This window comes from Mastomys coucha, unplaced genomic scaffold (assembly GCF_008632895.1).
Source record: "Mastomys coucha isolate ucsf_1 unplaced genomic scaffold, UCSF_Mcou_1 pScaffold5, whole genome shotgun sequence".
Lineage (NCBI taxonomy): Eukaryota > Metazoa > Chordata > Mammalia > Rodentia > Muridae > Mastomys > Mastomys coucha.
The window spans coordinates 101,603,213-101,627,509 of NW_022196911.1; the positions used below are offsets into that span (position 1 = coordinate 101,603,213).

General features: G+C 45.0%; 1 protein-coding gene across 3 annotated transcripts in view; it reads right to left on the reverse strand.

Annotated features, from left to right (window-relative positions):
* Positions 1 to 24,297, reverse strand: part of Marchf10 (membrane associated ring-CH-type finger 10) — a 92,821-nt gene that overhangs the window by 55,501 nt on the left and 13,023 nt on the right. For all 3 annotated transcript variants that reach the window (XM_031352430.1, XM_031352431.1, XM_031352432.1), the window contains exon 4: positions 18,914 to 19,030. In XM_031352430.1, the coding sequence (XP_031208290.1) occupies positions 18,914 to 19,030 (117 nt within the window). The remainder of the gene's footprint in view (positions 1 to 18,913; positions 19,031 to 24,297) is intronic.

Genomic DNA, 24,297 nt, shown 5'->3' on the forward strand with positions numbered 1-24,297 from the left:
GAGAGAGGAAAAAACAAAATAGAATTGTATCATACAGCTTCACTCAGCAGAGTACTGCAGCAATATATAGACCTATGTTTGTTTGTTTGGTCTTGCTATGTAGCTCTGCCTGTCCTAGAACTGTCCTATGGAACTCACAGAGATTCCCTCTGCCTTCTGAGTACTGGGATTAAAGGCATCAACCACCACACCTAGCTTGACAGAACACTTCATGGTGCACTTCCTATTAACACATTTTTTTTCCTAAGCCACAAAACTACTTTTCTGACCTAAAAATAGATAATAATAGCTCCATAATATTATCTAATATAAAGTGCATATTCAAACCCATGTGTGCCTACAATGTCTTTTCAGATTGTGTTGTTGGAATGATGGTTAAACTTTGATGGCAAGTTCTGTCCCTTCTGTCCCTTTAGTCCCTCAGTGTAGAGTAAGTCTCTGTCCCCCCCTTTTTTTGTTTGTTTGGTTTTGGTTTTGACCATTTTGAAGAGGTGTAGCCAAGTTGCCTCATACAGTATCTTCTGGGTGTTTCCCGATAACCAAATCCAATTCCATCTTTTTGGATGTTTAGAGGCGATGTGATGTCCTTTTATTGTAACGCCAGACTGGCAGTCAACCCACCTTGTTGGGTTGTCCAAATACAGGCAACTCTATGATGTCTCGAGAAAGCCTATGCCCCTGCTTTGTAATTTGCAGTTGACTGGGGAATGATTCTTCCACACTTTGGGATAGCCTAGCCTGTTTCTAAATTTCATCTCCTCAGTGATTTTAGCCTCTTTTGATATGCCTTGCCTAGATTTATACTTATATTAAGATAGCAAAATGGTTTTATAATTCTACACTTCTTCCCCAATTACTAGTTGTTTCCTTTCTCTTAAAAAGGTGTGTTCTGGTGGGGCAGTGGTGGCGCCCGCCTTTAATCCCAGCACTCGGGAGGCAGAGGCAGGCAGATTTCTGAGTTTGAAGCCAGCCTGGTCTACAGAGTGAGTTCCAGGACAGCCAGGGCTACACAGAGAAACCCTGTCTCAAAAAACAAAAAAACAAAAAACCAAGAAAAACAAACAAAAAGAAAACCCCCCAAAAAAGGTGTTTTCTGGGGCCTGGGGAAATGGATCAGTTGGAAGGAGATTGCTATGCAAATGTGAGGAGTTGAATTCAACCCCCCAGCACCCACAGATAAAACTGTGTGTTATAGTGTGTTGTGTAACCCAATAGCAGGGCCTGGGGACAGAGACAAGTGGCTTCCAAGAGTTTGCTGGAGGGCCAGCCTAGGTGATCAGTGATTCCAGGGACAGGGAGAAACCTTGACTCTAAGAATAGTGGAGGGAGACTGATCCCTGACACTGAATTCTGGCCTCCAAACACACATGTCCCCCAAACTTAAGTGTGTCCACAAACACACACATCCAGACAGATGGATGGACACACACACACACACACACACACACAAACACAGAGTGCTCCCTTGGGGCTGAGGAGATCACTTAGTAAAGTGCTTGTTGAACAAGCGTGAGGACCTGAGTTCAGATCCCCAACACCCCAGAAAAGCCAAGCATGGGGTGCGCTAGAAACCTGGAGATACGGAGGATCCTTGGGAAGTTCTGCCATCAGTCTAGCCAAGCTTTGAATTCCAGGTTCAGTGAAGGACACAAAAGAAAAGGCAGAGAAACAATGGAGGAAGACACCGCTAGCCTCTGCCTCCACATGCCCGAGCACACATGTGCACATGTGCTCATACCGCCCTTTCTCCCGCCCCCCCACACCTAGGTGCTTGCTTACAATGTAGTCTTTATGTTTCATTCAGTCCTATCAAAAATTTTGATGCTTAAATTTTTGTATCTAAATCGGGAAGTAAGGCCAGCGGGATGACTCAGCTGGAAAGGGTGCTAAGCCTGACACCCTGATTTCATTCTGACACCCACATTCTCTGCACAGGCAAAGAACCCACTTCCCAAAGCTGCTCTCTGACCTCTTCATGTGTGCTTTGGCATGCTCCCAGCCACAAAAAAAAATATTAAATTTAAAATGGTGAGTGAGAGTCCACTGAAGCCGTGTTTTTACCGTCCTTTAAGTATTCCTTTGCTTTCTAGTACAATAAAACACTAGGGTCCATCTTGGGCCTTGAATAAGAAGGGGAAGACATGACTGCTCCTACGGTATGGTGGAGAAGAAGGCTTATTGTAGATATGAGGGAGAATGCAGAAAGAGGCAGAGACAGAGAGTTCAGAGTGAACATGGCCAGACTGAGCTGGGCCATGTGAGGGGGTGCAGGGTGAGAGCAAGAAAGGAGCTGCTCACCGAGAGGGGCAGCTGGGCCAAGAGACTGGTGTAGCCAGAGAAGCTGGGGGAAGGGGAAGCCCAGCACAGTGCTTGGGCTAGGTAGTTCAGGGTAAGGGGTAGGGGTATGCTAGGTACTGGAGGACCCTGGAACAGGTGGGGACTACGGGATGCTGGGAGAACCCGGCAGCCAGCGTACACTCTGATATGTTAATAGGTATCTCAGCCATTTGTTCCAGGTTTGAGACCTAACAGACCTTGCCTGCCTTTGATATTTCTCAAGAAACGCTAATCCTTTTTGTCTGAGAATGCTTTGTACGGTTTTTTTTTTTTTTTTTTTTTTTTTTTGAGACAGGCTTTCAGGTAGTCCTGGCTGGCCACAAACCTCCCAAGTGCTGTAATCACAGGCCTCCCCCATGACACCTGGCTTGAGAAGGCTATTAGAAAGTGAGGATCAAAAGTTCAAAACCAGCCTTGGCAATGCAGCAAGACTGTTTCAAAAGAGGCAAAGACTAAAAGAGTAAAGGAAAGGGGTGTGTATGTGTGAACCAGTTGTCATCCACTGCTGCTGGGGTGAGGGGTATGTGTGTGTGTGTGTGTGTGTGTGAACCAGGTGTCATCCAGGTGTGTGTGTGTGTGTGAACCAGGTGTCATCCAGGGGTGTGTGTGTGTGTGTGTGTGTGTGTGTGTGTGTGTGTGTGAACCAGGTGTCATCCATTGCTGCTGGAGTGACCTTGCTTATAATTTCTTTCTTTGGAATAAATTAGAAATGTATATCTTTTAAAAAAATCATGAACTCATAGCAATAGTTCTAATTAAAAATCAACACTATAGACTTTCTTTTATATTTCTATCTGCCTATTTAAAATCTTCACTCTTTAATTATATTACTGTGTTGATTCATTTGTCTCATTCTGCAATAAACATGAAATATTTCCCAGATTATGATACAAATCTGACTCAGAATAAATCTTCAAGATAAAACTTATGGATTCTCCTTGGTTCCTTGTCTTTAGAATCTATTGCTCCATGGATGAATGTCATAATTCTTTCATTGGCTGTGCTGAATGCTTCCACGTTTTTCCTAAGAGAAGCAGCACTGTGCAGAGCATTTAAGTAGCTCTTTAGTTAAGCCCTTAAGTTCCTGAAAGTGGGAATTTATCTCACTAGATTAAAAGCAGCACAAAGATTTAAATTTCTTTTTGTTCCTAAATCATCCTCAAGAAACATTGCAGCAGACATCCATGAGAGCGGCCCTTTTTGTGTAACTTTTATAAACACCATCTTAAAGACAAGACAACAGAAACAAACCTTTTTCATTTGGGAATAAGTTTTTAATTTTAATCTGCAACTTTTATGTAATTTATTATTATCACACAGGTCAATTTATCTAATTTATTTCAAATATATACTTGACCCATTTCTGTTTCAGTTTTGATTTTGCATTTTATTTATTTTGTGTGCACACAGGGTGGGTACAGGTGTCTACCTGTTTCTTTTTCTCTCCCTCTGTCTTTCTTTCCTTCTTTCTTTCTTTCTTTCCTTTCTCCCTTCTTTTTTTTTTTTTCTGGTTTTTGGAGACAGGGGTTCTTCCTGTAGCCCCAACTGTCCTGGAACTCACTCTGTAGACCAGCCTATCCTTGAATTCAGAGATCCATCTGCCTTTAGTCTCCCAAGTTCTGGAATTAAAGGCATGTGCCACCATCACCAATCATCCACCTATTTCTAAATAGGATCTGAGACTACCAAAAAGATGGAATTCAGAGAAGACATTGACTTATTGGTTGGGGTAGCACACATTTGTAATCCCAGTACTAGGAAAGTAGAGGCAGAAGGATTGAGGTTACATAGTAAGACTCTATTTAAAAAACTTCAAAAATACAACTCCAAAAATAGATTTTAAAGGTGGACGGAGCAAAGCGCTCTCTGATGATGTAGCGGGGCGGGGGGTGGGCGGTGGTCTCTGGGTCGGGGCTTGCTGGGAAAGGAGACCACAGGAATGGCATTAGGTGTCAGAAACTCATTCCGGGCTGGATGATACAGATCTATGAATTTGTCAGAACTCATCAAATCTTACTCTAAATTGAATAATTCACTGCAAATAGCTTTTAATCTCTATAAAACTCAAAAGAAAACCACAAAACCCCAATGTAAACTACAAAACTCCAACAGTCAGCTCTAGCGACATGTTCAAGTGTTTAGGTGTGCACTCTCTGACAATCGGAGCTAATGGGAGCACAGAGACACACAGGATGGTCCAGGGGCATGGGTAACAGTGGACCAGCCTTCCTAAAGCTGCGCCCCTCCAACACAGTTCCTCCAGTTCATATCATGGGGAACTCCCAACAATAAAGTTATTTTCATTGCTACTTCATAACTGTAATCTTGCTAGTGTTATGAATCATTATGTAAGTATCCGTGTTTTCCAATGGTCTAGTTGACTCCTGTGAAAGGGTCATTTGATCCCTAAAGGGGTCTCAAATACAGGTTGAGAACTGCTATAGGAGGTGTCTTACTTCCCTCTCCCGTTGCTGTGCTAAAATACCCTGCCAAAAGCAACTTAAGGGAAAACGGGCTTACTTGGCAAACCTAGTGCTGGAAAGGGCGTCAGACCCCATGGAACTGAATTTACAGATGGGTGTGAGACTCCTTTAAGGAGTAGAAATAGATTGTATGATCAAACCATTATTAAAGGGCCGAGGGCAGCATTCTCAACCTGTGGGTCACAACCCCTTTGGGGTTGCATATCAGATATTTACATTACAATTCATAACAGTAGCAAGATAAACAGTTATGAAGTAGCAATAAAATAATTTTATGGAACTTGAAGAACTGTATTAAAGGGCCACAGCCCTAGGAAGGTTGAGAACCAATGGCCAAGGGGGATGGTTTAAGAGTGTTTACCTTACAAATTTAAGGAACCTGAGTTCTGTCCTCAGTACCTATGCAAAAATGCTGGGTGTGGTGTGTGTTTGTGATCTCGATTATGGGGGAGGGAGAGACAGGAGGATCCCTAGGGTGTGCTGGCTAGCCCTGCTAGGCTAATTGGTGAGCTCCAGGCCAAAGAGAAACCAGACTCAAAGGAAGGTGTGGCACCTGAGGTTGTCCTCTGGCCTCCATGTGCATGTGCGTTAAAAGTCATTATTAAATAAGCTATAAAATTTCAGGGGTCACACATGGGAAGAAGGGACATGTGGCAGATGTGAGAAGTGGGGAGAAGGGTTCTACTGTAGTTAGGGAGAAGCAGTCAGGCTTGGCTGAGGGGCTGGTGGACTGTGTGTCAAGACAGAGAAACCTCAAAGGCTGAGGCCAGTGTGGACCAGGGCCAGAGCAGCAAACACCTCCGGGTCTCACAGGGCTGTGTTAGCTTCAAGACAAAGTTTGGTTCCTATGTTAAAAGCCATGGAAGTGGCTTCAGCAGGCATACAGATGGGCTTCGCTTGTCAACAACACTCTACCATACTGAGATATGGAAAATGGGATCTGGAGGCAGGGAAGAGAGGAGGAGGACTGGTTGGGAAGCCACTGAAGGAGCTCTGTGGTACACCAGCTATGCAGATGGATCAAAATAATACCAGGTCCTGGTGCAGCGGCACACACCTGTTATTCCAGCACTCAGGAGACTGAGGCAGGAGAGTGAGGAGTTTGAGGATAGCTTGGGCCACAGAAACCAAACCACTACCAATAACAACAGAATTATACCAGGGAAGTAAGATGTGTAGGACTGACCCTGAACTCAACATAGGGTGGGGGTGGAGAGACTGTCAGAGTTTGATGATGCACACTGAAGGAAGAATAAAGGGCCAAGCTGGGGGCTTTAGCTGGGGCCTGTGCTCAGCTTGAGGTATTTTTTTCAGATATCCAAGTAGAGGGAGTGAGACTGCAGTAGAATTTCAAATCTGGGACTCAAAAGTGGGGTTTAGCTGGAAGTGTAGATTTGGGAGTCTCTGGTAGTTAACCCCTCAACTTTTGCAGTTACAATGTTCCTGAGATAACTTTAAAACAGCACAGAGCGAGAACGAGGCTTGGTGAGGCATAGGCTTGGGTGGTGACAAGTGACATCTTTACAATAACACTCTACCCATCTCCACCTGCAAGCTAAGCTGCGGCGCCCAGCCACTGTAGTAAGAGCAGGGCCTGAGATTTTTGTCACCCATGAAAGTCACAGATATTTTCACATCTCAGTAAACTTGTTGCGGATGTCTCAAAATACCCTCTTCGCCCATTGCTTGTTATTTAACGTGTTAATAAGGAAGCACATACATTACCAAATCACAATTTTCTAAAAATATTTTGGTGACTATTTCCATAAAAGTGGTTTCCTTTGAAAGCCTGTGTCTTATGCCTGAAAACAATTCTAAAGCAATGAGCCCACAGAGTTCACCACGAGGCTCAGGAGGTTTGTGGCTCAAAGGCTAAGAACGACCCTGCCCCCAACCCCAGGTAGAGAGTATGGTTAGAACCACACCTTGAGGAATCTCAGGATTCAGGAACAGGGTGGAGGAGGATGAGAAGTGAAGAAATGCAGAAATGGGGAGGAAGTAAGGCTAAGAGTGCTTCTGTACCTGCCCCACTGGGGTGGTGGTGGGGCAGTGGTAGTGTGTGTGTGTGTGTGTGTGTGTGTGTGTGTGTGGCCAGCACCACGAAAAGCTGCTCCATGGGGAGATGTGGAAGTCACTTGACAAAGAGCATTTCTGGAGAACGACGTGTGTGGAAACCAGATTGGAGTGGGTTGAGGAGAGTAGGAGGTGGGGAAATGGAGTCAGGCAGTGTAAATAATTCTTTGGGGAACTTGGGGTGTGAAGGAGAAGTAAGTGGAGGGAGCGGGGGAAGGAAGGCTGTTCTGTCTCTTTTTAGATCATAACTACATGCTGATGGGAAAGCCCTCTGCAGAGCTGACGCAAGCAGCAGTGAAGGGCTGGACAGGAGGGGTGGTGGTGGGGGGATCCTAAGCAGGAAGGGAGGGTTGGAAGTGGGTGGAAATAAGGAGTGAGGTAGAAGAGGAGATGGATTGGAAAGTGGGGAGAAAGGTTTTAGGTAAAAGAGCTGAGCAGACACACTGGGCAGCTTTGAGAAATGCCTGGAGGTTGCTGGCTGTGAGCCCATGCAAAGTGGGACATTTTCTTTAACAGTAATGAATGAGATCCTTTGGGGTGACAATAAGATGCAGGATGTGCCTCTTCCCCCCCCCGTGTGTGTATGTGTGTGTGTGTATATGTGTGTGTGTGCCTGTGTATATGCCTGTGTGTGCCTGTGTGTGTGCCTGTGTGTATATGTATGTATGTGTGCCTGTGTGTGTACCTGTGTGTGTGTGCCTGTGTGTGTGCCTGTGTGTGTACCTGTGTGTGTATGCTTGTGTGTGTGTACCTATGTGTGTGTGTATGTGTGTGTATATGTGTGTGCGTGTGTGTGTGTGCCTGTGTATATGCCTGTGTGTGCCTGTGTGTGTGCCGTGTGTGTACCTGTGTGTGTGCCTGTGTGTGTGCCGTGTGTGTACCTGTGTGTGTGCCTGTGTGTGTGTACCTGTGTGTGCCTGTGTGCCTGTGTGTGTACCTGTGTGTGTGTGCCTGTGTGTGTGTGTGCCTGTGTATATGCCTGTGTGTGCCTGTGTGTGTGCCTGTGTGTATGTATGTATGTGTGCCTGTGTGTGTGTACCTGTGTGTGTGTGCCTGTGTGTGTACCTGTGTGTGTGCCTGTGTGTGTGTACCTGTGTGTGTGTGCCTGTGTGTGTGTGCCTGTGTGTGTATGTATGTGTGTGTGCCTGTGTGTGTGTACCTGTGTGTGTGTGTGCCTCTGTGTGTTTGTGTATGTAAAAGAGAAGGGCACTTGAGATACTTTGGGAACTGTGAGACCAGTGTGTGGCTTGGTTATCTAAATGGATGCTGAAGTCATTAGATAATGTGTCTGGAGATCAGGAAGGGGACTGCAGAGAATCAACTGCCTGCCAGAGCCTCAGTGAATAAGGGAGCATAACTAGGAGACCAGTAAGATGATGGACTCCAATTGTATAAGCCAGAGAAATGCAGCAGCTCTGGGGCAGCAGTGAAGAGCCCTCCTCTTTCTTGGTTCTGAGGACAGGTGTTAAAGTCAGACAGATAGCACCTTGCAGGGCAGTTTTGCAGGTTGGGTAAGAGGCCATCTTCCTAACACCAAGATGGAGAAGGAAGATCTTGGGAAAACAACTCATGTACATTTCCTGTAACCTGACAGCTCCCTCACCACTGCTTCCAACTCCCCATGGCAGGATCTGAGTTAAAATCTAAAATAATCATTCTCTGTGAAGCTTTCCCTTGCTTTTGTTCCTTCCATCCATCCATCTCTCCATCTTTCCATCTTTCCATCCATCCATCCATCTACCCATCCATTCATCTCTCCATCCCATCCACCTATCCATCTATCCATCCATCCATCCATCCATCCATCTTTCCATCCATCTTTCCATCCATCCATCCATCCATCTTTCCATCCATCCATCCATCCATCCATCCATCCATCCATCCATCCATCTTTCCATCCATCCATCCATCCACCCATCCATCCATCCATCTTTCCATCCATCCATCCATCTTTCCATCCATCCATCCATCTTTCCATCCACCCATCCATCTTTCCATCCATCCATCCATCCATCCATCCATCCATCCATCCATCTATCCATCCATCCATCCATCCATCTTTCCATCCACCCATCCATCTTTCCATCCATCCATCCATCCATCCATCTATCCATCCATCTTTCCATCCATCCATCCATCTTTCCATCCATCCATCCATCCATCCATCCATCCATCCATCCATCTTTCCATCCATCCATTCATCCACCTATCTATCCACCCAATCATTTACTGTCCCACTCTGTAGCTTAGGTTGACCCACTGAGCACTGGGGTTACAGGTGTGTGCTACCACAACCAGCTCCCCTAGATTTTATGTCACACTAGACAGGTACTGTGTTGAGCTACAGATTTTTTGTGGTGTCTTAGATTAATCACACTGGGTGACTTGAGGGAGGAATATGGTTTATTCATTACTCTGCACTCCTAGCACCTAACACATTGTGCTCTACAAAAATGATTTATAATTTCTGCATTTTAGTTTATTTTAAAATTTAAATTTGTTTTATTTTTAATTGACAAATAATTATATTTTAATTTTAATGAATGAAGCATTATGAAAACAAAATAAAAGGCTATTTTAGGATGAAATGCTGTGTGTTATAAAATCTACTTAATGTGGGCACCCATCTGAATACTTGTCTCTTGCGACTGAAAAAATTTAAGATTTCGATATCTGAATTTTAATTGGTTTCTAACAAGTTTTTGTTGTTGTTTCAGGAATTAATTGAAATCATTTTTTAAAAGCAGATAATTTTAATAGAATGAAGTACAGTGAGATACATAGTATTAAACACAGGGGAAGGAAAGACATTTTATCATAATGTCCTCTGCAGTTTCAGAACTGCAAAGTCCAATTAACATAGGAACTGTCTGGGTCAGAGGCTGCCAGTTCTTGGTACCAACAATTTCTCTCAGCTCGAATTACTATTGGTGTGGGTGTCAAGCCAGCTGCACAGCAGGATCAGCCTCATAGAAGAGCGAGGCTGACCTGCTTCTCTTCTGAAAGATGCAGGACAGCTCTGTGGAGGCATCCCAACCCAAACTGACAGCTGCCCCATTTTAATGTCAGGCCCTATTTTTAAATCACCTGGTGAGACTGCAAAAAAAAAAAAAAAATGCACAAATGAAGGATGAACGGCACCCTGCCAACTCTCCTGACCACAGTTACTGCTCCTTCAGTTCCACGTGGCTGCCACAGAAGACCTCCAGCCCCCAGGTTTGCATGCAGAAAGGGAGCGTGTCTAACCTAAGCACAGACGGCCCATCCGATTCTGATTCCGCCTGGTTGGTTTCCTGAAAGGACCAGCTAGCACTCAGGCTCCCGAGAATCCTGAGGAACCCTTTGGGGCTGTTGTGAGGTTTCTCTGCCCTCCAAGCTCCACACCCTGCTGTCTTTGTGTCTGTGTGCTGGCCTGCAAAGGGGACTTACACAGTGTTGTGACTGAGCCTTTACAGGCGGTACATCAGGAAAAGTACTGAACCTTGGCAGAGCCTTGCTCCTGTCACTAATTTCAGTCCGGTCCACTGGGCATTCTCCTGTGCAAGTGAACGGAGAGTCCACATTCTGGCTGTTACAGTGGCATGGCTCTGACATTAGGGTGCGGTTATTCCTAACATATTAGCCATTCAGTGAGCCCCAGGCTTCTACTGCATGATGGATACTAGAAATGCAACCATAAACAGTGTCTTCTGCCTAAGGGAAAGAGGCCTTATCCCAAGGTGAGGGTGCTCTGAGAACATACAAGAGGAAGAGCTGTCCCTGGACCGCCAGGAAACCTGGAGAATTCTCCAGTGCCCTAGAGAGTCGATGCAGAGAGGTCTGTATGGGCCAATAAGCATCTAGGTGTTTGAACATGGTCCCAAGGACAGTGGGGAAAGCATGGAGGGGTTTTAAACAAATGGCTGTCATTCAATTTGCTTCTAGAAGCGTCTCTTAAGCCTTTTAGACTGACTGGGAAGGGTAAAGAAAGGCAGGATGGCCAGAGAATCCACTACTACAATAATCCAGACAGACAGAATATACAGCCCAGCAAGGGAAAATGTGTGGGCAGATATTAGAGAGGAGATAAGACTAGTAGGTTTTGGTATCCTGTGAGGAGAAGGGCTGGGAGAGGGGTGGGTGGGGTCTAAGACAACTTCCAGAATTCTGGCTGGAGTAGAAATAAAAACACAGGAAGAGGAACCAGCTTGAGGGGAGATGACACATTCAGTCATGTGAGACTGAGGGGCTTTCGGGAACTCCAATGAACAAGTCCACATCGAAGATGGTAAACAAGCCCACAGGATAATTCCCTCAGATCCAGGCTTGTTAAGACTGTGGGATGCACATTCCCTGCCGGTGGCGCACTTGTTGGCAGGCAGGGACGGGTGTCTACTGCAGAAGTTGTGTGCAGAGCCACTGGTTGCCCAGGTGCTCGGCCAGGGTGCGGGGGGATCTGTGCTAGAGTTAAGAGAGCAGCTGAGACAAACACCACACCAGGTGTCAGAGATGACTCAGTCTCCTAGGGTGGGGCCCAAGTGTGTAAGCCTGTGTGTGTGTGTGTGGCGGGAGGGGGGATGCCTCATCGTCAGCACACAGGCCTGGGGGAGAAAGGCTGGGCCCTCAGGGAACCCTTCAATGGACAAGCAGAACTCAGAGAATTAAAAGTGTGACTCATGGAACACAGATGTCATATTCTAAGCTGTGGCTGCTTTCATGACTGTGCTCAGGGTGACAGCAGGTTGACACTGACAGATTAATGAGAGAACCACCACCCGAGAGCCCAAGTGAGCGTTCCACAGGAAGGATGGGATGAGTGCACACACAGGTGAGGAAAGGAGCCGTGCAAAGGACCCGGGACACACACACTGCTTGTGCACACAGTGCCAGAGAGTCCCAGCCTTCCCTGAACTCTCAGCTGTGACTTTTGCAGGCCCAGCTTCTGGGAAACAGAATACTTTTCTGGTCCATGGAGTCTTGTTTTGTTTTGGACGTGAACATCACTGGAACAGTTCTGTTCCTGTTGGACTCTCAGTCACAGTGGAAATTCTATTTATCTTCCTGGTCTAACTGTGTCTGTCATTTTCTGGGTGGCTGCTGAGCAAGTGGAAGTAAATTTGAATTTTTTTTTTAAGGCTAGAGAGATGGCTCAGTGGTTCAGAGCACTGACTGCTCTTGCAGGAGACCCAGGTTTGGTTCCCAGCACCCACATGGCAGTGCACAGCCGTCTATAACTCTAGTTCCAGGGTATCTGATGCTGTTTTCTGGATTCCTTTGACATTAAGTATATATGTAGTTTACTTATACACATGGAGCTGCTCACACACACACATAAAATTAAAAGTAAAAGTTGTATTTATTATTGTGAGTGCATGGGTGGGCATGCTATCCCTGAGATGTGGAAGTCTGGGAACTCTGGAGTTTTTCTCTTTCCCCTTTCTGTATGTAGGCCCTACTTTTTATCTTGCTTTTTTTTTTTTTTTGAGTCAGTGTCTCAGGTAGCCCAGGCTAGCCTTGAACTCACTATGTAAAGGAGGATGACCTCGATCTCTTGATCCTCTTGCTTCTATCTCCTAAGTGCTGAGATTGTAACTGTGTACTATGATTACTGCTGTAATATTCAGCATAGTTTTAGATCTTTGCTACCCCCATTTAGAGATGGGATGTGTATGTGTGTGTGTGTGTGTGTGTGTGTGTGTGTGTGTGTGTGTGTGTGTAGACCAGAGGACCACATTAGGTACCCTCTTCCATTCCTTTGTATCTTATTTATTTTAATATAGTGACATAGTGTCTCACTGTGTAGCCCTGGCTGTCCTGGAACTTCCTCTGTAGACTAGGCTGACCTCAAACTCACAGAGATTCCCCTGCCTCTCTTTCTTAAGTGCTGGGATTAAAGGCATGCATCACCACGCCAGGGCCATCCACCAAATATATGGAGTCAGGGTCTCTCAGTCTGCAGATCATCAGTTAGCTAGACTGGCTGGGTAGGGAGTGGTGGAGAGCCACCCTCCTCCACAGACCTGTGGAATCATGCCCTGCTTGTATTTGGGTGCTTGGGGTCCGAGCTCTGATCTGAACGCTTGCCCAGTTGGCACTGAGCCAGCCTCAACACAGACTTTTTTTTTAAAAGGCACTGCAGGTTGCCTGACAAGGCTTTGTATTTTAATCTCCTGAGTCTACACGGATTCTCAGGACAAAACAGTCATGGTGTTTATGTGGGTAACAGCTTTTCCCTCTGCAGCTGATGTTGCTGGCTGGGAGGTTTGAGTGACCTCACTGAAGTAAACATTACAGTAAGCAGGTCCCAGCCAGGACCAGCTACCTCTTGGTATCAGCTAAACGGCCTACACCATTTTCCAGGATAATTTTGGGTCTCTGTGACTTGCAGTCTAAGTATTCACTTGTTCTGCTGCTGGGAGTTCAAGGATGATAACCCCGTTCCTATTGGCAGAGTGAAGGATGCTCATGGAAAAGCTGAGCTGAATCTTAGCTTTGTTCTTTTTTCCTTTATTTTTATTTGTGCATGTGTTCATTGTGTGTGTGCATATGGGCACATTCCTGTGTGTGTGTGTGTGTGTGTGTGTGTGTGTGTGTGTGTGTGTGTGTATACCATGAATGTACAGGTGCCTACAGATCCGGGAGTTGGAGATCAGTGGTGGTTAGTCACCTGATGTGGGTACTGGGAACAGAACTCTGGTCCTCTGGCAGAGTACCTAACCACTGAGCCCTCTCTCCAGCTGCTCCATCTTCCTTCTTGTTTTTTTTCTTTGTTTGTTTTGTTTATTTGTTTGTTTGTTTTCAAGACAGGGTTTTTCTGTGTAGCTCTGGCAGTCCTGGAACTCACTCTATAGACCAGGCTGGCCTCGAACTCAGAAAGCCACCTGCCTCTGCCTCCCATGCTGGGATTAAAGGTGTGTGCCACCACTGCCTGGCTCCATCTTCCTTCTTAGTGAGGATACTCCAGTCCCTGATCAAGGATATGGGATCCAGAAGGTGAGGAAGGCTCACACTGAGTCTCCTTATGCAGGCTTGCTGCCTCCCCTCAACACCCCCCTGATCTGCCCCTCACCTCATCCCAGGTTAAGCAATCATTTCCCTCATCGTCTATGGGGAAATCAGGTCATGGCTATTCTCCATTAAGGTTAGAGAGAACAATATATCTCAATACCCAATTTATACTCAATATATCTCTTGCTTGTTTATATCAGTCAAGCAGCTTTGATGGGCTAATGAAGGTAAGGCTACTTCTTCTATAGACACTGATTTATAATTATCCAGCTTCTAGATGTCTATGTCCATGATAAATTCTAATTGCTTCAAACAGTTCACCATGTTGTCCTCTAACCCTCTAGAAAGGTTTATGAGAAGTGACGTCACGTTGGCTTTTAGAAATGTGGTCGGGCATGAGGCAGAGGTGAAGGAAAATGTTCCAGAAGCCACAGAACCTGTTTCTTCACTGATGCCTGTTGGGGCATCATTTGTGGTAGAACTGGCTAACAAGGAAGTTTATATACATGATTTAATGTTAGCTTATCTCTCAGAACATTCCTTCATTCTCACGATGATCCTGAGAGATAAGCATAATATACTAAGTGTCCCCTTGGAGGGCTGAGGCCCTTTGCTCAAGCTTACAGGGTGACAAAAGGTGGAACCACCTTCTGCTGTGTTTTCTGCTCTTGGGCGGCGCCTCACTAAAGACCATCTCAGCAATGGGCTTCACTTGGACTTAAACACAACCTTTGCAGACCTAGAGAGTGTCCAGTTATGGAAAGGAGGTGTGTCCAGGGGCAGCCACTGAAGGTGATCTGCCCACCTTGAGGAGGTGGAAATGATAGCTTGACACTGGAGCCCTTGCTCAATGGTAAATGCCTCCTTTGCTCCAAGCTCATCACAAGTGGGACAGTTGGGGTCTGGGTTAAGAAAGGAGCTAGTGATGACAACCGAGATATGAGCATCAAAATTTGGTCATGGCGAGCTTCAAAGAATGACAGAACATCAGAAAATTTTCCATGAATTGAACAACTGACTTTCCCACTATACCTGCCTTCCCAAATCAGACGCAAAACGTTACCCAGAGTTCGAGACCCTGCAATCTCTGGAAGGAAATGACTGGGTGAACTTCCTTGTACTCTGGGAGGGGTTGTTTGGGTCACAGGATCTTGCTTGTTTGTATCTTTTTCCAGCCCTTTTCTGACTGACCAAGGATGTTTTGTCTGATGTCACATTCGATATGCTGGGCTCTGGAAATTGGATCTGTCTGGCCTGGTTCTTCCTTGGGAGATGCCAGCTTTCTTCTTTCTTATCTTAGAGTCTTTGGTAGACTTGGTCCAGCACCCCCCAGGAACTGTGCACCCTTTGGGAAGAGACTTATTTAATAAGTCGTGCATTCCCCTCAGGGGTCCAAGTACTGCAGGGCTGGCTGAGGCACTAACAACTGGAGTGTTGTCCAAGGAATGGCTCAAACGAACCCTCAGTCCTGAGGTTGGAGTTTTTCTTGCATCTGCTTTGAGTCTCTTAAGGGACCATGGTCTTTTTTCTTTTTTCTTTTTCTTTTCTTTTTTTTTTTTTGGTAGCAGAGCAGAGCAGGATAGATATTCAAGCATACACAGGTCCTACATCAATAACACTGCCTTTCCTAAGCTGCTCGTCCTCTTTTGTGTTTAGAGTCAAATGTCGTAGTATCCCCAGTGTCTCAAATGATGAGCGTAAAGCAGAAGTGCAAACCACTATGGAAAATTCAGATTCTATTCATTTTCTCAGCAAGAATGTGGGACCTTGAAGATAATATACAAGCAAGATCAAGTCTTTGGAAATATTATTTGAGGAATTAAAGTTGATTTGCAAGTATGTTTCAGAGGCATGGTGGAATAACAAGACACGAAAATCCCTGTCCTTGTCGTCTTCTTCCTCTTCCTCCTCATCCTTTTTCCTGATAGAGTCTCACCATGTAGCCTTGGCTGGCCTGGAACTTGCTGTGTATACCAAACAGGCCTCTAGCTAACACAGATCCTCCGTCTTAGCCTCCCAAGTGCTGGGATTAAAGGTATGTGGCACCATGCCTGGTCTCCTGGCCTTGCCTTTTAATAGAAATGGTTAGGTTTTTTTTTTTTTTTTTTTTTTTTGAGACAGGGTTTCTCTGTATAGCCCTGGCTGTCCTGGAACTCACTCTGTAGACCAGGCTGGCCTCGAACTCAGAAATCTGCCTGCCTCTGCCTCCCAAGTGCTGGGATTAGCCACCACTGCCCAGCAAAAATGGTTAGTTTTATGTAATGTCTGCTGTTACTTTGTGTTAGATGTAAGTAAATATAAAATTGAGTTAGAAAATCAGATCTGAGTAGTCTATGACAACAGAAGCCATTTTTACATAGCTACTTTAAAGGGACAACCACACCCTTGGTTGGAAGTGGTCTGAGGGCTGGTGCGACCGTGGTTGAAAGGGTTATTTTTATCGTGGGAACAGGCATCTGACAACAGCTTATCCTATGGTGCTGGCAGAGAGGCGCGTGCACTGTCTCTTGGGAATCATGGCTGTGACCTGGTGTGTGACCCTGTGTATGAAACGGCAGGACCAGGTGTCCATTTGTTTGGGAATCCCAATCTAGGAACTGCTAAGTGCTGCTGTCTGCCTTAAAATACATCACGGTTTTTGTATCTGTCCTTGATTTATTTATTTTTTTATTCTAAGTGTAAAAAGTGCCAGAATTTATCTTAGTGCTAAAAATATGTTGCTCTAACCAAACCAGCTTTAATTTTTGGATTAACCTCACTCCCTTGGCGTCAGCAGCAGCAAGTTTTATATTTAGTCCCTGACCAGCAGGAAGAGACCCAGGCAAGCATTCTGGCAGCTGCCAGTGTGGTGAGATCGTCTTGTTCACCTTCAGACTCTAGGTGGGATAGTTTATCGTGTGCTTTTATACCCCTTAATAGGGAGTATATATCTCTCCCAGAGAAACAGCTACATCCATAAACATCAATCACTGATGATTTTAAGGTGTCCTTTGAACATTAAATAACTACTGTGTGAACATCATAGATTCAAGAAGGAATCAAGAGCTTGATTGATATTGGGTATCCGAGATCTGTCTCGGAGATCCATGCCTCTGATAGGAAAGAGACAATCCTTCCTCAGGAGTCTGTTTCAGGCATAAAATATTAAATAAGAATTCATAAAGGGTATTTTACTCACCTTAAATCAATTTGCCTTGCTAACAGGCAGGGTTGGAGGCAGTCTGTGATCTTTGAGCTCTTACACAGGATAAATAAAATACTTAGAGAAGACCTTAAACAGGAGACACTGCTCTGGGGTCAGCTCGTCTGGGATGGAGTGCCCGCTCCACAGCAAACCGCCTATGAAATTGTAGCTAGGGTTCCTTAGGACCACTTGAAGCCAGTTGTCATCTGTAATGTGGCCAAGGTGTGTGTGTGTGTGTGTTCGTTTGTGTGTGGTTTCATAAAGAGCCCTAGTTAGTGTTTTGTCAGCTTGATCCAAGCTAGAGTCAGCTGGCAAGGGGGAACCTCAATTGAGAAAATGCTTCCATTGATTGGTCTGTTGGGGACATTTTCTTGATTAATGACTGATGTGTGAGGGTCAGACTATTGTGGGTGGTGCCACCCCTAGGTAGGTGGATGCTGTAAAGAAGCTGAGCAAGCTCTAGAGAGACTAAGTCAGTAAGGAGCACCCCTCCCTCCAAAGGTCTGCTTTAGTTCCTGCCCCACCTTCCCTTTATGATGAACAGCAAGATGAACCAAACCCTTTCCTCCCTGAGTTGCTTTTGCTCATGGTGCTTATCCCATCAATGAAAAGTAAACTAGGGTTGGGTGGGGATGCTGTTAGCTCAGGCTAGCCTCAGACCACTGATTCTCTGGTCTCTTATGTGCTGTGATTATATGTATGTACCACCATGCCATTTATACGTCTTACATGTATATGCTATGCCAAATGTGGTGTCGTGTGCCTATAAGCCTAGCATTTGTGAAGTAAAAGCAGGATGATCAGGAGCTCAAGGACAGCCTTGGCTTAACCTGTTTGAGGCTACCCCGAGACACATTATACTCTGTCTCAAAAACAAACAAAAAAACCTCTATGCTTACATTAGGTAGGTAGACAGATAGACATATATGTATCTGTGAAAATGAAATGAGCTATACATGTGGAACGCTGGGTACAGTTTGCAATGGTATTCACGCTCACATACTAACTACTGTGAACACTAGAATATTGCTATAATACTACATTGTTCTTGTTTTCATATTACACAAAAATACCTAGACAATTGCCAGTTACTATATGTGTAGTTTTCACTGCCTTTTGTTCTCTCTCTGCATGTAAAGTAGAGCCAGAGTCAGTGAAGCTAAAGGTTAGATCAACATGGAGCCGAGTCTGCGGAGGGGCAGCTCCTCGGACTCCAAGATCAACGCATCAATGTCTTCACCACCAAGGGACGAGAGCAGGGCCCAGCAGCACGGGATGCCTTGGCTTGAGCTTGACAGGTGGCATCCAGGATGGGAGTACCTGTCGCATGTCATCCTTACCCTTGCCTTTTGGATTCTGCAACAAACTTCTATTTTATGAGTTTTTGTGTCCACGTGTGTTCACATGTGTATGCAATGATATTTATCTATCTGCTGTTGTTCGGGCATATGGTAGCTAGCTCTGCAGACATTCTGGGTGTGGTACATTGAGCATCATATGCCTTGGTTTATTTTTTTGTGGGGGGTGTTGAGATGGGGGTGCTCTCTCACTGGTTCGGGGTTTTCCCAATTCTGGCAGGCTATCTGGCCAGTGGGCTCCAGGAATCCTCCAGTTTCTATCTCCCCAGCTCTGGAACCCCAAGTACACACTACTACAATTGATTTTTTGTTGTTGTTTGTTTGTTTAAAATGAGTTTTGGAAGTTGAATTCAGATTCTCAGGTTTGTGAAGCAAGTTCTTTACCAACTGATAGCTCCAATAGGTTCCTTTTGGAGTTGGTTTTCACACACACACACACACACACACACACACACACACACACAGAAGCAAAAGACTTAAATTCTCCATACCTGTTTGCACGACGACCCGCTTGAAAACCGGGACCTGTCACTTGTGTCTTTTCCCCACAGCTGCTCCTGCTTCTTATCATTTGGTTCTTTCTTGCATTCCTGTCGTTTCAAACAAGCCTAGGGAACACATGACACGGATGAGAAATAGCTTCTTTCTTCTGGGTCTGTGGTCTGTGAGTAGTTTGGGCAATTTCAGGCTTAAGACCAATTTGAGAGGCATGAGGAAAATGACATTTATCTCCAGCTGTTCATGAAATATCTGTCACCAGATCCAAAGACCAGGTTTCATTCCTTCTCCCCAAATACCCAAAATTCAAACCGCCACTCACTGCTTTAGTAAATACAAACAATAAACACACTATGGGACGAGTTATAAATAATAGGGTTTTTTTTTCTTTCAAAAAGATTTTATTAGTGTCTGTGTGTACGCATCCATGTGCATGTATGTCCACAAGTAAGTGCAGGTGTCTGGGGAGGCCAGAGACACCCTGAGTTCCTTCAGAGCTGGGGTTCCAGGCATTTATGAACCCACCCTACTGCTGTAGGAAGCTGAACTCTGGGCCTCATGATGGAGCATCAAGTGCTCTCGACTGCTGAGCCATCTCTCTAGCCCCTAAAACAGTTGCCTGTTTGAGGAAAGTGGCACCCCAAAAGCCATATCAACTTCCTCCAGCCTTGCTCCCCGCTGTGGCACCCTGTCTTGCCATGTCTTGGGTTGATCTACATCTAGGCTATTAGTTTTAGTTACAGGAGAAAACTTTTTTTGCATCTGCTATATGCGACCTCCTCTTTGTAGAACATGGTTCCCTCGGCTCAGCCTGCTGATCACTAAGATCTGACTGTGTGACATCATCTCTTTCCCTGAATTAATTGCTAATGGAATGAAGCAGTAGGCAGTAGCCTGCCTCTATCTGTAGTTTCAACAGTTACCTACAGTCATCTTTCGTTCACAAACATGAAATGGAAGATTCCAAGAATAAATAATTCATAAGTTTTGAATCTTGTACCATTCTGAATAACGTGATAAAAATCTCGCTTCATCCCACTCTTTCCTGCCCCGGACATGAATTGTCTCTTTGTCCAGCATATGCAAACACTGCGCCACACTCCTGTACTTCATAGCTGTCGGATTTGTCAGCTCTGCTGTGGCATATCAAAACACTGCTGCTGAGTAATCCTCGGGTTGTTTAATGATGGCCCCAAGGGCAAGCAGTGGCGCTGGCAACTGTGTTGCAGTTTATCGCCAGAATTGTTTCTTCTTAAGAGGAGGTAACATTGCTCATCTTTTGCTGTGCCTAATGGGACAGGACAAGGGTTTCTTCTGCTTACAATTCCATGTTGCAGTCCATCAGGACAGGAAGATCAAGGTAGGAACTCTAGCAGTTAGATCATATCCAGCCATGAGCAGAGAGAATAAACGCATGTATTCCAGCCTGCTCTCTGACCGCTTCCACTTGGGTAGCTTTCTTCACTCTCACACAGGCCCACCCAGCCCATGAAATGGGGCATCCAGGCTCAGTATGGATCTTCCCACCTCAATTAACCATCAAGACAACAGACTGCCCCCCTTCCTGATTTAAGTATTGCTCAATGTAGACTCCCTTCTCACGGAAGTCTAGGTTGTGGTAAAGTGACGTTTAAAACTCTTTATGGTTCAGGATTCTACTGGGGGCGGGGAGCGTAATGTGGTCTTGGAAGGTTGTCTTCCCACCCTGTGAATAAAGAGGGGCACTGCTCTGTATTAACACAAAGCTAACACATGCAGTTTGAATTGTATAATTTTCCTATTTCATTGTAATTGGTTTTGTTTTGCAGCTTTTTCCCAGCTAGCCAGTAAGAATATGGAGTAAGAACTGCCTCTCACCTCTTGAATTTTCTATCATCCTGAATTGTATTTTTTTCTTTTGCCAATTTTAAAGTTGGTATAGAAAATAATGGATTTCATTATGATCTTTTCTGACATGTACGGCATTGTGTTTCACTCATATTTACCTTACCCTTTTTGTCATCCCATATATATGTGTGTGTATATATATATATATACATATATACATACAAAATTTTATATATACATATAAAATTTTAAGCAGTTTACTAAAATATGAAATATTTTTAATAGTTTTTGAGAATCTTATACTTAGTCACATCATTTATACCCGATATCTCACTCCAATTCCTCTCAAGTCCCTCCCATCCCTTCTCAAATCAATGAATGACCTCTCTTTCTATGATACACACACACACACATACACACACACATATACATGCATATATATTACATTTACTGCTGCTTGTGCTTAGGGCTGACCACTTGTGACTGGATACCCTACCTACCTATCCGGGAGTTAGTTCATCAGTGGGGAAAATGGATTCTCCCTCCTTGGTGGCCATTGATACCTGTAGCTCTTCATCTAGGGATGGGCCTTGTGATACTGTCCCCATCCATGTTTCCATGACAACTGGTATGTTCACTGTGCAGGTCTTGTATGCATGTATTCTTAATTTAAATCATATTTGAGTCTGGCTTTGAATCATGCTTTTGCTTCAGAAAATATCAATTCCTAGATGCAAAGTAATAAAAATAAAATAACCACCTCCCACCCACCCGCACTCCCCTACCCCCTGCAAATCACCATTTTTCTTAGCAAAATTAAAATAAAATCTAGTGCTAAACCCTTCCCCTCTGCATTAGGACTGAAGCAATCCAAGGGTACCAGGGATTTCAACGGATATTTTAAACCCTGTGCCTCCCTCCCAAATAACAAAACTGCTTGCTGTTCATAGATCCTGTGACCCTCTCTCATCGGTGACCTACCAAGGGTCAAATTACTCACTAAAGAAGTCTTGCCCTTTCCCCACTTCCTGACTTGGTAAGAAAGGAAAGATTTTGTTTGCATTTTCTCTCTGCTTCCACTATTTAAAAAAACAACAAAAAAACAAAAACAAAGAACAAGGCTGGGCAGAGGTGGCGCACACCTTTGATCCCAGCACTTGGGAGACAGAGGCAGGCGGATTTCTGAGTTCAAGGCCAGCCTGGTCTACAGAGTGAATTCCAGGACAGCCAGGGCTGTACAGAGAAACCCTGTCTTGAAAAACCAAAACAAACAAACAAACAAACCTCCATTTCCTTTTGAATGCAGTAGGATTCACAGCGTTTCCTGCCGGGGAGAGCCTGGGAGGTTATGCTACAAGGTTAAGTAAGAATAGAGAGGACCTCTGCCCTGTGAAGGTTCTGTGCCCCAGTGTAGGGGAATGCCAGGGCCAGAAAGTGGGAGAGGGCGGGGTGGCAGGCATGGGGAAGGGGAGGCAACAGGGGTTTGTTTTTGTTGTTTTTGTTTGTTTCTTTGTTTTTTGGAGGGGAAACTGGGAATGGAGAAATTTGCATGTAAATAAAGAAAATATCTAAAATTAAAAAAAAATCCCTTCTCATGATAATAATAAAGGACTTTAAGAAAAACATGAAAAAAAAAAAAAGAATAGACATGAGCTGACTATAGTAAAACAGGTGCTGCTGGAACCACCTGGAAAGAGTTAGTCACGTTTCAGTCTTGCAAATAAATTGCAGGTGAACTCATCGCCTGCCCCCCCCCCCACACACACATATACCCCCCCCACCTCCCGCCAGCTCACCAGCTGGTCACCTGTAGCAGGTGAACTCCTGGATTCCTAGAGAAAGCTAGAGAAAGGTGAGGTCGCATCCCACCAGGCTTGGACAAGGAGAACACCCCTAAGAGGTTGGTTTGGCTTTTACTGCTGTCCCTCAGTCCATGTTTTCTTTTGAGCACCTCTGTTACTAAGTCATTGAAAGGAGACTGGGAAGTACTGCCGGGATGTTGCATAATGTAAGCAAGGAAACCCAGAGAGAGGTTGGAGAGATGGCTCCAGGATTAAGAGCACTTGCTGCTTGCTTGCAGAGGACTGGAATTAATTCCCAGCACTTACAAACACTGGGTGGCTTAGAACTGCCAGTGTAAGCTCTGCTCTGGTGGAATCTGATGACCTTTTCACACCACACACATATGCACATACATGCATGCGTGAGAGAGAGAAAGAAAGAGAGAGAGAGAGAGAGAGAGAGGGAAAGAGAGGGAGACAGAGAGGGAGGTGGGGGAGAGAGGGAGGGAGAGAGAGAGAACCAAATAATACTAGACGGTACCCGTCAGAAAATAAGTTCAACAACGAAAAATAAAGCTAGGTAAGCTTGAAGGAAGTTAGCTGGAGAGATTTATGAAATTCAAGTAGAATAGCTTTCAAAAAACATTAAAAATAGTATTTGTTTATTTATTTATTTACTTATAGGAGTGCACATATGACACTCATATGGAGATCACAGGACAGCTCATACAAGTCAGTTCTCTCCTTCCACTATGTGAGTTGGGGGAGGGGGGCTCAAACCCAGATTGCTAAAATTGACAGCAGGAGACTTTCCAGTTAGGCCATCCTGCCCTGAGCTGAGTCCTTTGGGTGTGGCTCTTCCCACAGCGGCTTCTAATCAGAGCACCTGTTGTTGTGTGGGCCATTTACACGGAAGTCTGTTTCTCAAAGTGGCAGGTATAAGTGTCCTCATCTGTGGGCACTTAGGCCATGGATGCTGATCAGAAAGTGGAGGGGCCAGTGTGAGCAAACACAGGCAGGACCAAGGAAGATTTTGAATCCAAGTCTTGTAGGCTGGGTGATTTTACTTATTTAAAATTCTCTTCATGAACACATAGGACTTAAATATTTCTCTATCAGAAGGAGAGCATGAATAGATTGGTTTTTGCAATGTTAAGAAAAATTCTCTCTGGTTCCCTGGTTCTCATGGATTAGTGGGAGGCAAGATAAGGCTTGGCAGGGTAGATAATGATTTTCAGCCTGAGATGGCCGAGCAATCTTTCCGTTTGAATCAAACACGGATCCTGTCAAAGTTACAGCTCTGCTGTGAAAGAACGCGGAAACGGAACTGCCGGAAGTCCAGTCCTACGAGTCAAAACCCAGGCATTCCCTGCCCTGGGATGTGTTGTCTTTCTGTTTGTGAATGTGAATGGTTTGTTCATCTGTCTGATCATTGATGGGGGTGGTTCTGTGGTTGGAATCCTCAAGTGACCAGGTGGCCAGAGAAGGTGGAATCTCTGGGTGGGGAGGGAAAAAGATCTATTGATGGTTTACTATACTTCTCGTGGGCCCCTGGATTAGTCTATTAGTCTATTAGTCTCGTGGACCTCTGAATTAGTCTACTTGTGTTCCACCTGCCAGGATGAAATGCCTGTGAGTCTCGAACATGTGGTCAGACCATCGGAGACCAGTCTTGAGTTAAAGGCTTCAGGTGACTTCTGTGTCTTTCCTCTGGGGAGAACCAGGGGAGTTCCCTTCTCTTCCCCTTTGGTGGTGTCTCTGCCCCCTCC